This window comes from Saccopteryx leptura, chromosome 4, assembly GCF_036850995.1.
Source record: "Saccopteryx leptura isolate mSacLep1 chromosome 4, mSacLep1_pri_phased_curated, whole genome shotgun sequence".
In the NCBI taxonomy this organism is placed as follows: Eukaryota; Metazoa; Chordata; class Mammalia; order Chiroptera; family Emballonuridae; genus Saccopteryx; species Saccopteryx leptura.
The window spans coordinates 159,423,365-159,437,675 of record NC_089506.1 but is presented as its reverse complement, the minus strand read 5'-3'; the positions used below and the strand labels follow the sequence as shown (position 1 = coordinate 159,437,675).

Below are 14,311 nucleotides of genomic sequence, written 5' to 3'. Positions count from 1 at the left end.
ATACAGTGTCAACTTAAGTTATATGTATATTTTCAACTCTACATGGGTCACTATTGCAACAAAAAAAATAAAGTACCTAGGAGTAAATTTAACCAAGGAGGTTAATGATTTATACTTAGAAAATTATAAAACATTGATAAAAGAAATCAAGAAAGATACAAACAAGTGGAAGCATATACTATGTTCATGGATAGGAACAATAAACACTATTAAAATGTTTATATTACCCAAAACAATTTATAAATTCAATGCAATACCAATTAAAATATCAATGACATATTTCAAAGATATAGAGTACATATTCCAAAAATTTATATGGAACCAAAAAAGAACACGAATAGCCTCAGCAATCTAGAAAAAGAAGAATAAAGTGGGTGGTATCACACTTCCTGATATCAATTCATACTACAAGGCCATTATACTCAAAACAACCTGGTACTGGCATAAGAACAGGCATATAGATCAATGGAACAGAACAGAGAATCCAGAAACAAACCCACACCTTTATGGACAATTGATATTTGACAAAGGAGGTAAGGGCATACAATGGAGTAAAGACAATCTCTTTATCAAATGGTGTTGGGAAAATTGGACAGCTACATGCAAAAATATGAAACTAGACCACCAACTTACACCATTCACAAAAATAAATTCAAAATGTATAAAATACTTAAATGTAAGTTGGAAAACCATAAGCATTTTAGAAGAAAACATAAGCAGTAAGTGCTCCAACATCTCTTGCAGCAATATATTTGCTGATTTATCTCCATGGGCAAGTGAAATAAAGGGCAGGATAAACAAATGAGACTATATCAAACTAAAAAGCTTTGATAGAGCTAAAGACAATATGAACAAAATAGAAAGACAAAACACATGATAGGAGAACATATTCGACAATACATCTGATAAGGGGTTAATAACCAAAATTTATAAAGAACTTGTAAAACTCAACAACAGAAAGATAAACAATCCAATCAAAAAATGGGCAAAAGAAATGAATACACACTTCTCCAAAGAGGACATACAGATGGCCAATAGGCATATGAGAAAATGTTCAACATCACTAATCATTAGAGAAATGCAAATTAAAACCACAATGAGATATCACTTCACACCAGTCAGAATGGCGCTCATCAACAAAACAACACAGAATAAGTGCTGGCTGGCGAGGATGTGGAGAAAAGGGAACCTTCCTGCACTGCTGGTGGGAATGCAGACTGGTGCAGCCACTGTGGAAAACAGTATGGAGATTCCTCAAAAAATTAAAAATGGAACTGCCTTTTGACCCAGCCATCCCACTTTTAGGAATATATCCCAAGAACACCATATCACTGATTCAAAAGAAGAAATGCACCCCTATGTTTATGGCAGCATTGTTTATAATAGCCAAGATCTGGAAATGGTCCAAGTGTCTCTCAGTTTACGAGTGGATTAAGAAGCAGTGGTATATATACACAATGGAATACTATGGGGTCACGAAAAAGAAGGAAGTCTTTTTGTGACAACATGGATGGATCTGGAAACTATTATTTTAAGTGAAATAAGCCAGGCAGAGAAGAAAAATATTATATGACCTCACTCATTTGAGGAATCCAATGAAAAATATAAACTGAGGACAGATTAGAGGCAGAGGCAGGATCAAGGGACCAGAGGGAAAGGGGATGAGAGGATGGGATCAGAGAAGGGAAAGAGTTTGATGAAGTTATAAATATATAACATAGCGTTATAGAGAGCAGAAAAGCAAATGCTGGAGGGGAGAGGGGCAAGGGGTTATGTTGAAGTGAACATGGGGGCGGGAGAGATGTATTCGGTGGGACACTTTAATATATGTAAACACAATAAGTTTAAATCAATAAAAAATAAGCAAAAAAATATACTATATCATTAGCATTTGTACTGAGAAAAAAATACTTAAATATCCATATGATAAAAGATATTCAGCATCATTGTTGTTAGAAAAATTCATATTACAAACCACAATATAAAACTACTATATCTCTTGTCAGAATGTCTAAAATTAAAAAGACGGACCAAACCAAGTGTTGATGAGAAATGCAGAGAGCAAGTGAAGGTTATACACTGCGGTTGGCAATGTAAAATATTACAACCACTATAGAAAACTGACAGTTTCTTAAAAAGTTAATTGAACACCTATCATATCATCCAAACATCTACCCCTTAATATTTACTCAAGAGACATGAATGTAGGTATACTATCATACAGAGACTATATATAATAAAATTCAATGGCATGAAAGAAGCCAGACGAAGAAACTGCATATTATTGTATTTTATTTCACAAAATGCTATGAAATGCGAACTGATGAATAGTGACAAAAAACGTAGGTCAGAAGATGCAAGGGGGTGGAAGAATTACAAAGGAGCCTTGGGAAACTTTTTGAGGATGATGATTATGTTTGTTAACATGATTGTGATAATGATTTCATAAGCGTATACATATATCAAAAATTTCAAGTTGTAAATTTTAAACATGTACAGTCTATAGTATATCAGTTATACCTTAATAAAGCTGTTAAAATTATTTTAAAACATTTTTATGGATCTCATTGATATCTTGATGTGTACACTAATAAGTACACTGCGATGGCATTATAATTACATTCAGTCTCTTTTTTTACAGAACAAGTCAGTTGGGAAACCTGACAGCTCCTTGCAATTCCCATTGTAAATGCTCAACTGAATTTTATTCTCTTGTATGTGGAAGAAATGATGTTCGATATTTTTCTCCTTGCTTTGCAGGCTGTACATATTCTAAAACATTAAATAATCAAAAGGTACTTATTTTTCATTGTGTTTTTTCCTCCCATGTCAGATGTTCAACTTGTGGATGATTATGTTATGGTAGCAATACAAATAACTTAAAATTAAACAATTATGTTGTCCTTTGATATTTACATAAATCATGTCTTATTTTAAAATTCCCCTATTTGCTCATTTTGAGGAGCATTACTATCAGAATTCCTATATCCCAGGCCTTCTACCAACCTCCAGACAGGTTTTTTCTTGTCATGTAGAGAAGTTGCCCACTCAGCTTCTTGTGTTTGACTGCAGGTTAATTTTCTTATATCCAAAGTTCCATCAAAGAGCTATTAGCTAAATAATAAATAATGGACTATAACCAGAGGTGGATTTAATGACTGGTGCACCGGGTGCCCGCCCTGGGCCCTGACTTCTGAAGGGCCCCACAAAACCCCAACTTTACACTTTTTTCTAATGACACCGAGTTTGGTTTCTGTTGGGTAAATGAGTTTGTAAAATTTGTGTTTTTTGAGTTTGCTCACTGTTATTATTAAAAATGGTGCTGGTCTGTGAAATCGCTAATTACCTCCCTGCTTGGGAAGGGCCATTGTTATGCTAATGTCACTGGTGGAGGGGTTTTCACACCAAAAAGGTTTACTCCTGGTTGTGGAGCCAGAGAATGTGTAAGTGGCTTTGGGAACTGTTGGGCAGATAAAATGTATTATGCTCACTTTGTTAAAGATTACGCTGCCCATGAGGAGGCCGTCGCCCAGATGATATTAATGTGTGTTGAGAATCCTTGTAGCCTGGGGCTTGGTTTTGAGATTAAGCCTTTCCCACCCTTTTTGATGTGGGGTGGTACAATCCAATCATGCCTCAGAGAAGTGACTTTGTATTAGAGACTTCCCTATTTTGTATATTGGATTAGAGGTTGTGAAGCTACAATATAAAATGGGGGCGGAACGAGAGTTTGTGCTCTTGGTTCCTGAGGTTAGCATGAGAGAGCAGAGAGGGTAGAGCCAGCAGTAGAAGGAGGCCACGTGGAGGAGGCCAGGAAAAGCAGCCAAGATGGTGGAGTGCTGAGTGAGATGCCAGTTTGTACAGAGTTTGTATCTGGGATAAGGAAGGAGATGGGAAACAGAGGTGAATAAGGCTGGTGAGCTAAAAACCTTTGATTCTAAGAAACTCGGATAAGTCAGTGGCTTTGAGAGCACTGAATGTGAGTGGGTTTTGGAGCCCAGTGTATGTTTTTACTTGCCCGCCGGGTACAAGCTAGAATTAAAGATGACAGCCCATCAGTTTGTGGCTCCGTTGTTTCTTTACCGACTGTCCGAATCCAATGCGAACCTGCATGGGCCAGAAGGCTGCTGTGATAGTAGCCCTGGCCGTGGCTTCTGGCTTTACAGGAACCCTGTGTGTGTTTATTCGCTGGCCAGTGTGAGGCTAGAATAAAGGAATGGGCCACCAGTTTTTGGCTCCACTGTTTATTTACCAAATGCTCGAATTCAATGAGAACCTGTATGTGACTAGCCACGATGGTAGTGGTCCCTGGCCTTACAGTTTTATATGTACAATTTTAACATTAAGAGTACATAGGCCCTGGCCGGTTGGCTCAATGGTAGAGCATCGGCCTGGCGTGCAGAAGTCCCGGGTTTGATTCCCGGCCAGGGAACACAGGAGAAGCGCCCATCTGCTTCTCTACCCCTCCCCCTCTCCTTCCTCTCTGTCTCTCTCTTCCCTTCCCGCAGCGAGGCTCCATTGGAGCAAAGATGGCCCGGGCGCTGGGGATGACTCCTTGACCTCTGCCCCAGGTGCTAGAGTGGCTCTGGTCGTGACAGAGCGATGCCCTGGAGGGGCAGAGCATCGCCCCCTGGTGGGCAGAGCGTTGCCCCCTGGTGGGCGTGCTGGGTGGATCCCGGTCGGGCACATGTGGGAGTCTGTCTGACTGTCTCTCCCCGTTTCCAGCTTCAGAAAAAGCAAAACAACAAAAAAAGAGTATATAATATTTTTTATTTATTAAAAAATATAGTTTAAAAAATATATATAGTTAAAATGTATTTTTATTTCCCCTGTCTCTCTCTCTTTTTTTTAAGGGGCCCAATATTTTCTTCTAAGCCTGGGTCCTCAACCCACCTTAATCTGTCTCTGACAATAACTTCAGCTTCTTCTTTTTAAATGGCATAGAAGACAGAAATCAGACTTTAAAAATTCTGTTTCTCTCCTTCTCTGGCTAGTTATTGTAAAGGGGAGAGAGCAACAGAAATATGTATATCTCTGACCCATAGGCATTATATCACTTCCCTAGGTGATAGAATCCTTTATTAATTATGAATCTACATAACAATATTTTTTTCCTGTTACACCCAGATCATTTCATTACAAGGTATTAGCATACCTGACCGACTTTAGTTCCTCATAATCATGTTTCAGTGTCTTATGATCTAATCATATATCTTCAGTTTTTTATTGATATTAATATAAAAATATTGCACACCCTTTAAAAAGTCTTTATTAAGTGTTACATTGTATATTTAAAATGACATTTAAAATCTTTATGATGTGTTACCACTGAAAGCATTAAATGTAATAAAAAAGCAATAATGGACTCCTATAAGTCAACTGCCCATTTTCAAACACTTATTAATTTACAGAAAATCTTATTTTATAATCCTACTTATTTTCTCTCCTTCATTTTTGTTTGAAATAGGTAAATGATTTTTAAATACTGATGTTGTTGCCACAATACAAAACAGAACTATTTGACTTTGGCATTTTGATCCAATCTGATAGACAAGAGCTAAAACAGCCATGCAATACAAAGTTTAAACTCCTTTTTATTTTGAGGAGAAATATCTTTTAGAGATTTTGTTTCTACTTCATAAAAGATTTCTATAATTTTGTTTTATTTATCTATGGAATAATTAATTCAAAAGAAATAACAGTGATTGAAATAAATTAGTCAAACTGTGTGATAATTTTTGATACTAAATAAAAAATTGAAGGAATAATAAAATATTTTTTGAGAACATTTATAAGAGTTTATTTAAGTCAAACTTACAACACATGCTGGAGAGCAAGATCTCAAATGTCCCCAAAATAAAATATATTTGACAAAAATTAGATCTCTTAGGAATTAACCAAGACAAGTAGCCTTAATAGAAATAAGGCTCTAAAGGAAAACTGACAATAGCAAAAGCTATGAGTAGTATAATTTGAAATGGATACAACTGATTAATGGATACAGTATGTATTAATTTCAAATGATAAAGAATTGATACCAATAAAAATAATTTTTAACAAAATAAAAATTAACAAAAACATTACTGTATGCAAAAACGATTAAATATCTAAATGATGTTAATGGAATTTCCTCTAGAAAGTATTTTTTCAATGAAATTGTCACCTTTGAAATAATTCTGATTAAATGTTAATTTTTAAAACATTATCAGAATCAACATGAAGGGGTAGAATTGGATTTTTAATTACACTTATGCAAAAGTTTGCAAGAGGAGTGGTAAGAAATTCTATACCTCTGAATATTTGTAAATTCCTATAGAAAAATCACAGCTTTACTAAAACTGAAAATAGATATATCCTCTTTATATTGGCAATATTTCTGGGCAGTTTTGCCTCATTGAGATCCATATATATTTTTCTTATCTATGCCACCAAAAATCTTTATATTTTCTAATATAGCTATAAAAGAAATCTTGTTTCTTTCTTCTTCAACTTCTCATTGGTACTAGTTCCTTTTCAGTAGTTGATACAACTTTTATTATAAAATACCGTAATAGGATGAGGGAGTTTCTAAACACTGCTCCAGTCCAACAGGAGCCTCATTCTAATGATCTATACCAGGGGTCTCAAACTCAACTCAGCATGTGGGCCGCAGAGCAAGATCACAGCCGTTAGGCGGGCCGCACTAGGTCTACAAAAGGCAACTGTTATGCAACACTTTTCTCACTGCAGTTGAAAACAAAAAAAAATCAGTACAACAAGCACAATCGTACATGCAGTTTACTCAGTGTCACAAAACGACCAGAAACTGTAGTTCACATCACAACTGCTGTTAACTAAGCTAATATCTAGCTAGGATGCTAGAGAAATGAAAAATACAAGTAGGCCCCTAGGCTTACTTAATTTTATCCAAAATATTTTGAACTTCGTGGATTAATCTGTGGGCCGCACAAAATTGTTCGGGGGGCCACATGCGGCCCACGGGCCGTGTTTGAGACCCCTGATCTATACAGTGGGAAGTCAATATCTTGCAAAACATTTAGAATGACAAGAAGCCAGGATTTAGGGTCTCTTTCAGTTAAAACATGCTTAGAATATTTTAAATTCCTTTACTTATCTCCTACCTCTATGTTATATTTGTCATATATTTTATTTCTTCATATATTTTAAATGTCACATACTATTATTGTTGTTATTCTATACAGTCAATATGCACTTATATTCACCTACCCATTTCCTTGCATTTTTATGCTTTCATATGAGATTATTTTCTTTCTTCCTGAGGAAATACAAATCCTGAAGAACATTTGTCTCTGAAAAAAAGAAAAAAAAGAAAAAACTATTTTCAGTAGATATGGAATTCTATATTGGCATTTATTTTTTTATTTACTTATTTTTTTGTGTGTGTATTTTTCTGAAGTTGGAAACAGGGAGGCAGTCAGACAGACTCCTGCATGCGCCTGACCAGGATCCACCTGGCATGCCCACCAAGGAATGATGCTCTGCCCATCTGGGGGGTCGCTCTGTCGCAACCAGAGCCATTCTAGTGCCTGAGGCAGAGGCATGGAGCCATCCTCAGCGCCTGGACCAACTTTGCTCCAATGGAGCCTTGGCTACGGGAGGGGAAGAGAGAGACAGAGAGGAAGGAGAGGGGGAGGGCTGGAGAAGCAGATGGGCACCTCTCCTGTGTGCCCTGGCCAGGAATCGAGCCCAGGACTCCTGCACGCCAGGCCGATGCTCTACCACTGAGCCAACTGGCCAGGGCCTATATTGGCATTTAAAAGATGCAATTTATATTGTCTTTGTCTCTGGCTGCTTTTGGGATTTTCTCTTTGTTTTTGATTTTCAGCAGTCTTACTTGAATGTACCTCAACACAATTTTCATTTTATTTATTTTCCTTGGGTTTCACAGAATGTCTTTAGTCTATGGATTTATGTTTATCACTTGGAAGAGTCTCAGCTATTATTTCTCCCTTACTCTCTATTCTTTCTTTGGGGGGGGCATATATTAGTCTACTATTGCTATATAACAAATTACCACAGCCTATATCTTTAATAATATCCATTTATTAGCTCACAGTTCTAAGGTTGGAAGTCCATATATGATATAACAAGCTTCTCTGCTCAGAGTCTCATAGGCAGAAATCAAGGTATTTTCTTAGCTGCATTCCTTTCTGGAGGCTCTGGGAAAGAAGCTAGTTACTAGCTTTTCAGGTTATTGGTCAATTCAGTTCCTTTGACTGTAAAAAAATGAGGTCCCTGTAAGGCCAGTAGCCGTGGCCACCATTACAGCTGCCTGGCCCATGCAGGTTCACATTTGATTCAGACAGATGGTAATGAAACAATAGAGCCACGAACTAGCTTTAATCCTAGCTTGCATCCGGCGGGAAAGAAATACACACAGTGGGAAAACACGTCCCTTTCCATTCAGGGCTCCCAGAGCCACTGACTTATCCGAATATTCCTAGAATCAAAGGTTTCTACCTTACTAGCCTTATTCACTTCTGTTTCCCATCTTCTTCTCTCTGCACAAACTCTGCATAAACTGGCTTCTTCCTCAGCACACCGCCATCTTGGCTGCTTCTCCTCTCCTCCATGTGGCCTTTCTCTGCTTTCTTCCAGCATGGACTCCTCCTAGAACGTAATCACTTTCCCGGAACAATGTGATCTCTCCTTTTAAAACCTTTTGGCACAAAATCCCTCCTCCAACACACATTAATATAATCACACCTGTCCCAAGCAAGAAGGGCAACTAATATTATCACCTGGGTGACAGGCTTCCACGTGGGCAGCACCATCTTTAACAAAATGAGCACAATATATTTTATCTGCCTAACAACACTCACCATCTTGGCTGTCTCCCTCCTCTCTGCAACAATGTGGCCTCCGCAAAAATGGGCTCCTAGTTCCTCCTTCTTCCTTCTTCTTAAAACCTTTTGGCACAGAAGCCCTCCTCCAGCAAAGATTAGCCCCTTCCCAAGCAGAAAGGTAATTATCAGTATTACCTGGCAGCATCATCATGTGAGCAGCAACCATTTTTAACAAAGTGTATATAAAAATTCCATTTTACAAACTTATTTGCCCAACACAAGCCTTGTAATGTTATATTAAATCTTGAACATTGTATATGAAAAATATTTTCTCATGTAATTATAATTTGGCTTCATGTATTTTCAGGCTCTGTTATGTGCAAAATCATTGATATCTGTCATATCTTCTTGATTAATTGTTACTTTTATCTTTATGAAATGTCCATTTTTCATTCTGGTAATACTCTCTGTCTAAATAACCAACTAAATTTCATATGTTAAATAGTCACTCTAATTTTCCCTCGCTGGCTGTTTTCATGGAACATTTTATTTATTTATTTTTTCTTTTTTTGTGTGTATTTTTCCAAAGCTGGAAACAGAAAGAGACAGTCAGACAGACTCCCGCATGCACCCGACCGGGATCCACCCAGCACGCCCACCAGGGGGCGACGCTCTGCCCCTCTGGGGTGTCACTCTGCTGCGACCAGAGCCACTTTAGCTCCTGGGGCAGAGGCCAAGGAGCCATCCCCAGCGCCAGGGCCATCTTTGCTCCAATGGAGCCTCACTGCGGGAGGGGAAGAGAGAGACAGAGAGGAAGGAGAGGGGGAGGGGTGGAGAAGCAGATGGATGCTTCTCCTGTGTGCCGTGGCCGGGAATCGAACCCGGGACCCCTTGCACGCCCGGCCGACATTCTACCACTGAGCCAACTGGCCAGGGCCGGAACATTTTATTTTTTATCATTTTATTTTTCAAATATTTGTGTCTTTATGTTTAAAAAATCTCCTGTAGCATGCATATAATGTGGTTTTGCTTTATTTTCAATTTTGTTGAACTCTGTTAATTGGAGTTTTAGAGTAGTGACATTATTATTATAATTATTGATATGGTGGGTTTAGATGTACCTTCCTTTTCATTATTTGTGTCAATGAAAAAAAAACTTCCAAACCTGTAAGAATTTTTATGAGTTTATTTGAGCCAAACTGTGGACAACTGACAGGAAGCAAAGTCTCAATGAACTGAGAAAATGCTCTGGCAAATGGCGGTTTCACCACTTATTTTATACAGTAGAATCAAAGAAAAAGGTGTAAGGGAGTTACATAAAATTGGTGATAGATTAGGGAGATGGGAGAAAGCAAAGCAGGGGAAATTTCTGGGATTGGATAAAAGTAAAAATGTATACATTTAAACCTCTCTTAAGTAGGAAAGCACAAGACATGCAAGTTAATTAACCTGATAGTAATAACAATGAAAGGGTTTGTTGGTTCCTGCTCTGGTAGAATGCCTGCTCTGAGGGGGCAGAAAAAGAAGCTTGCCCCACACCTTGAAGGCAAGTTATCATTTTTGCATATGCAAAAGGTAATAGGCTTCAAAGCAAACATTAACCTTCAGTCAGATAGAGAATAACTCCCTAGGACATGACTACACAGTATAAACTGCTTTTAGTTAGAAAGGTTTGATTTAGATCATCCTGTGTTGAACTTTGTTCCCTGAGTTCGCTAGGCCATGGTGTATGTAGGCTCTTCCTGACCTTGTCAGGGTTAGTTTGTGATCACATCTCGATTTATTAAATAATCCTTTTTTTGTCCACATTTGAATTAAATATATTTTACTACTTCATTTTGATATAACTTTTGACGTTTTGGTCGTATTTCTTTGAACATGATTCCGTAGTTCTTTGACCCTTCCAGAGCCTGATATCTAGAGATTTTATACTCTGTTTACTATCCCTTCTTCATATTTTAACTTTTGTCCTTAGTCAGCCCAGGTTCTATAGCATGCCGCCATTTGCTGTACTAGATATCTTTTCTCTGACCTCGAGTTTCATTTTTCACCTTTCTTCACCCTCCTCATTGTTCCTGAAGACTGACCTATAGGATGAGAGCTCCTTTGCCTTCAGGCTTCTGACTAAATTAGAATGACAAGAAATTCAAATAGAAAGTCAGAGAGCTGAGGAAAAACATTGAAGACATGATAAATGTTTTTGTTCTCTTTCTGACTCATGGACATAGTTGTGTCTCTGGCTGAGGGTTTTAGTTTCTTTCAGGGAAGCCTCCACGTGACTGTCACCTTCTGATAACCCTAAGACCCTTCAGAAAATCCTTTCAAATCTGCTCTCAAATTAATGCTAGATCTAATTATCATTTGCTCAGATATTTACTCTGGTTTCAGGCCACATTGTCTTGCAACTTGTTTCAATAGCTTTTTAAGTATTTTCTTTAGTTTCATCTTTACCTTTATAGTCCAATAGTTTCAATATAGATCTTTTAAAATGTCCTTTATAGATATATATCCTTCCAATGTTTTCGCATTAGTAAGATTAAAAACCAAAGTTTTTGGCCTGACCTGTGGTGGCGCAGTGGGATAAAGCGTCGACCTGGAACACTGAGGTCGCCGGTTCGAAACCTTGGGCTTGCCTGATCAAGGCACATATGGAAGTTGATGCTTCCTGCTCCTCCCCCCCCCCTCTCTCTCACACTCCTCTCTCTCACAAAAAATCAATAAATAAAATATTAAAAAAAAAACAACAAAAAAAAACACACCAAAGTTCTTAAATTTTTCTTATAATTATTTACTATTTTTTGTATAACTAATCTTCCCCCACTACTCTCATTTTCTTTTCTTTTAGTTTACTTCATGTTCACTCTACTCTAGCCACATTTTTCTGCTTGTATTTATTTGAACTTATCAAGCAAACTCCTGCCCCAAGGCTTATCAATTTCTGGTTTGTTTTTGTTTTCCTACCTGAATTGCATTTAAAAATTTTATTTACTTATTTATTCATTTTAGAGAGGAGAGAGAGTGAGAGAGAGAAAGAAAAAGGGGGTAAGAGAAGGAAGCATCAACTCCTGGACAAGTGCAGGGTTTTGAACCAGTGACCTCAGTGTTCCAGGTCAAGGCTTTATCAACTGTGTCACCCTAGGTCAGGCATATTGCATTTTTTTTTTTTTTCAGATAACCAAACGGCTTCTTCCATTACCTTCTTCATATCTCTGCTCAGTCATCACTGAGTCATTGAAGTAGTCACTGCTCATGATAAGTTCACCCCGACATGCCCTGTATTTTTATTGTATTGTTTAGTGTGTTTTCCCAATACCTGGAATGATGTTTAGAACATAGGCACTAAAAAAATAGGGTGGAATAAAAAAAATTTCACTTTGAATATTTGGTTATTTCTATTTTTTTTTTTTAGCATATTCAGGAACCACTTAGTAACAAATTGAGATGACTTTTGGACCACCATTTTATGACTAACTTAGATTCAAGCTATCTTTGTTTCCTCTTATACCTTCACTAGTAACCTAGTTCCATATTTCTGTTGAATTTATGATCATTTTTTAAATTTAGAAAGTCTTTTTAATAGATTAATAAACTGCTAACTGCTCTCTGTACCTTCAAATTCTGTTTAGTTCTTCTTAGAAAATATTACCTATTCATCTTTCATGAATTGTCAACCCTACAACCACCCCAAATTTCATCAGCTTCCATGTAAGACTACATTGTGACTTTCATTGGCCCTAGACACTTTGCCTTTGTAAGCAAAAAAATTTAATTAATTTAGAAAATTAATGTAGAACTGTGTTAGAATGAAGACAAATATCATATGATCCAGGCTGGATTTATTATTATATTAATTTTTTAAATTAAAAAAATAATAAAATTGTAAAAAAAAATACTAAAATTGTGACTGACCACAGGCAGTAGCACAGTGGATAGGGCATTGGACTAAAATACGAAGGATCCAGGTTTGAAACCCTGAGGTCATCAATTTGAGCACAGGCTCATCTGGTTTGAGCAGAGCTCACCAGCTTGAGCCCAAGGTCATTGGCTTGAGCAAGGGTTCACTTGCTCTGCTGTAGCCCCCAGTTCAAGGCACATATGAGAAAGCAATCAATGAATAAGTAAGGTGCTGCAACAAAGAATTGATGCTTTTCATCTCTCTCCCTTCCTGCTTGTCCCTATCTGTCCCTCCCTCTGTCTCTGTCACAAAAAAACAAAAACAAACAAAAAAACCCCTAAAATAGCAACATTTTTATGTGACCTTAATGTACTTGGAGTCCAAGACAATGCTTACTCTGCCTAATAGACAACAGCCTTGCCATCATTCCATATAAAATAAAATCATCTTTGTAGTGTGATCCCCAAAACTTCCATAGTTCAAATCCAGCTAAGTTTAATTTTTTTTATTGCATTATCCTTAATTGCTCTCAATTTACTTAGCTCTCTAAAACTTATTTTTGTGATTACATATAAATATCTCTGGTGGAATTTCTTATATTAATAGAATTTTTCTTAAGTAACTATAGTTACATACACACATACACAAACACATGAGTCTTTGTTAGATATTTTGGACTTATAATTAATATTTAATTTCTAAATGATGACTGGTAGATTTAATGTAAGGGCATTGACTGATAAAGTTGGCTAGACTCCATATAGTTATTGATTTCATTTTTATTTTATGATAATGTTTGTGCTTTATAACTATCTTTCTAAAAGATCATTTTCTATCTTAATTTTCATAGACATATTTCAATTGTTCTTGCATTAATGAAGGATTAACAACTTCAGATGATCAGGGTGACTTTATTGATGCTAGACCTGGAACATGTGGTTCGAAGTGCTATCAATTACCTTTGTTCGTTGTGTTTATCTTTTCTACAATTTTATTTGCTGGATTTTCTGGTATACCAAACATGCTGACCATCCTTCGGTACGTATATTATTATTCATAATAACTGTCTTTTAATATATAAAAAGGCAATTTTTGGAAGATTTTACAATATTGTAATAAGTGATTTACTCTTGTTTAAAAGTAGAAACTGATAAAAGGGAAATTGTTACATTTTCAAATTCATGTGTATGTTTCATTCTCCATTTTAACTAATTTACGGTATAATGTCTACATATATCACATTTGGTTCGAATTAACTAATTAATAAAATTTAATTTATAAGATGAAAAATTCATATACAGGAAAATTGTTACATTGTTAAAAATTTATGTATATGCCAAATTATCTTATTTGCATAGTCTATAGATAACACATTTGGTTTAGCTTTAACTTAAAATTAAATTTAAATACTTAATTTACCATACCTGGATATTTTGTATATATAGGAAAGTTCTTAATTATAACACAGATGCAATTATAATGTTGATTCATTGCTTATAGGAACTTATTGAATATTTAATTTTATAATAGACAATTTGAGCATGAGAAAACATCAGTGTCATCAATGAAGGAACATAATGTTTAGAATTTTAGAATTAAGCTATATAAG

General features: G+C 36.4%; 1 protein-coding gene across 1 annotated transcript in view; it reads left to right on the top strand.

Moving 5' to 3' along the window:
• The window catches only part of SLCO6A1 (solute carrier organic anion transporter family member 6A1), a 109,887-nt gene that overhangs the window by 64,795 nt on the left and 30,781 nt on the right, over nt 1-14,311 (top strand). Inside the window, exons 9-10 of the mRNA XM_066381969.1 lie at nt 2,642-2,795; nt 13,553-13,740. Coding sequence (XP_066238066.1) covers nt 2,642-2,795; nt 13,553-13,740 — 342 coding nt within the window. The remainder of the gene's footprint in view (nt 1-2,641; nt 2,796-13,552; nt 13,741-14,311) is intronic.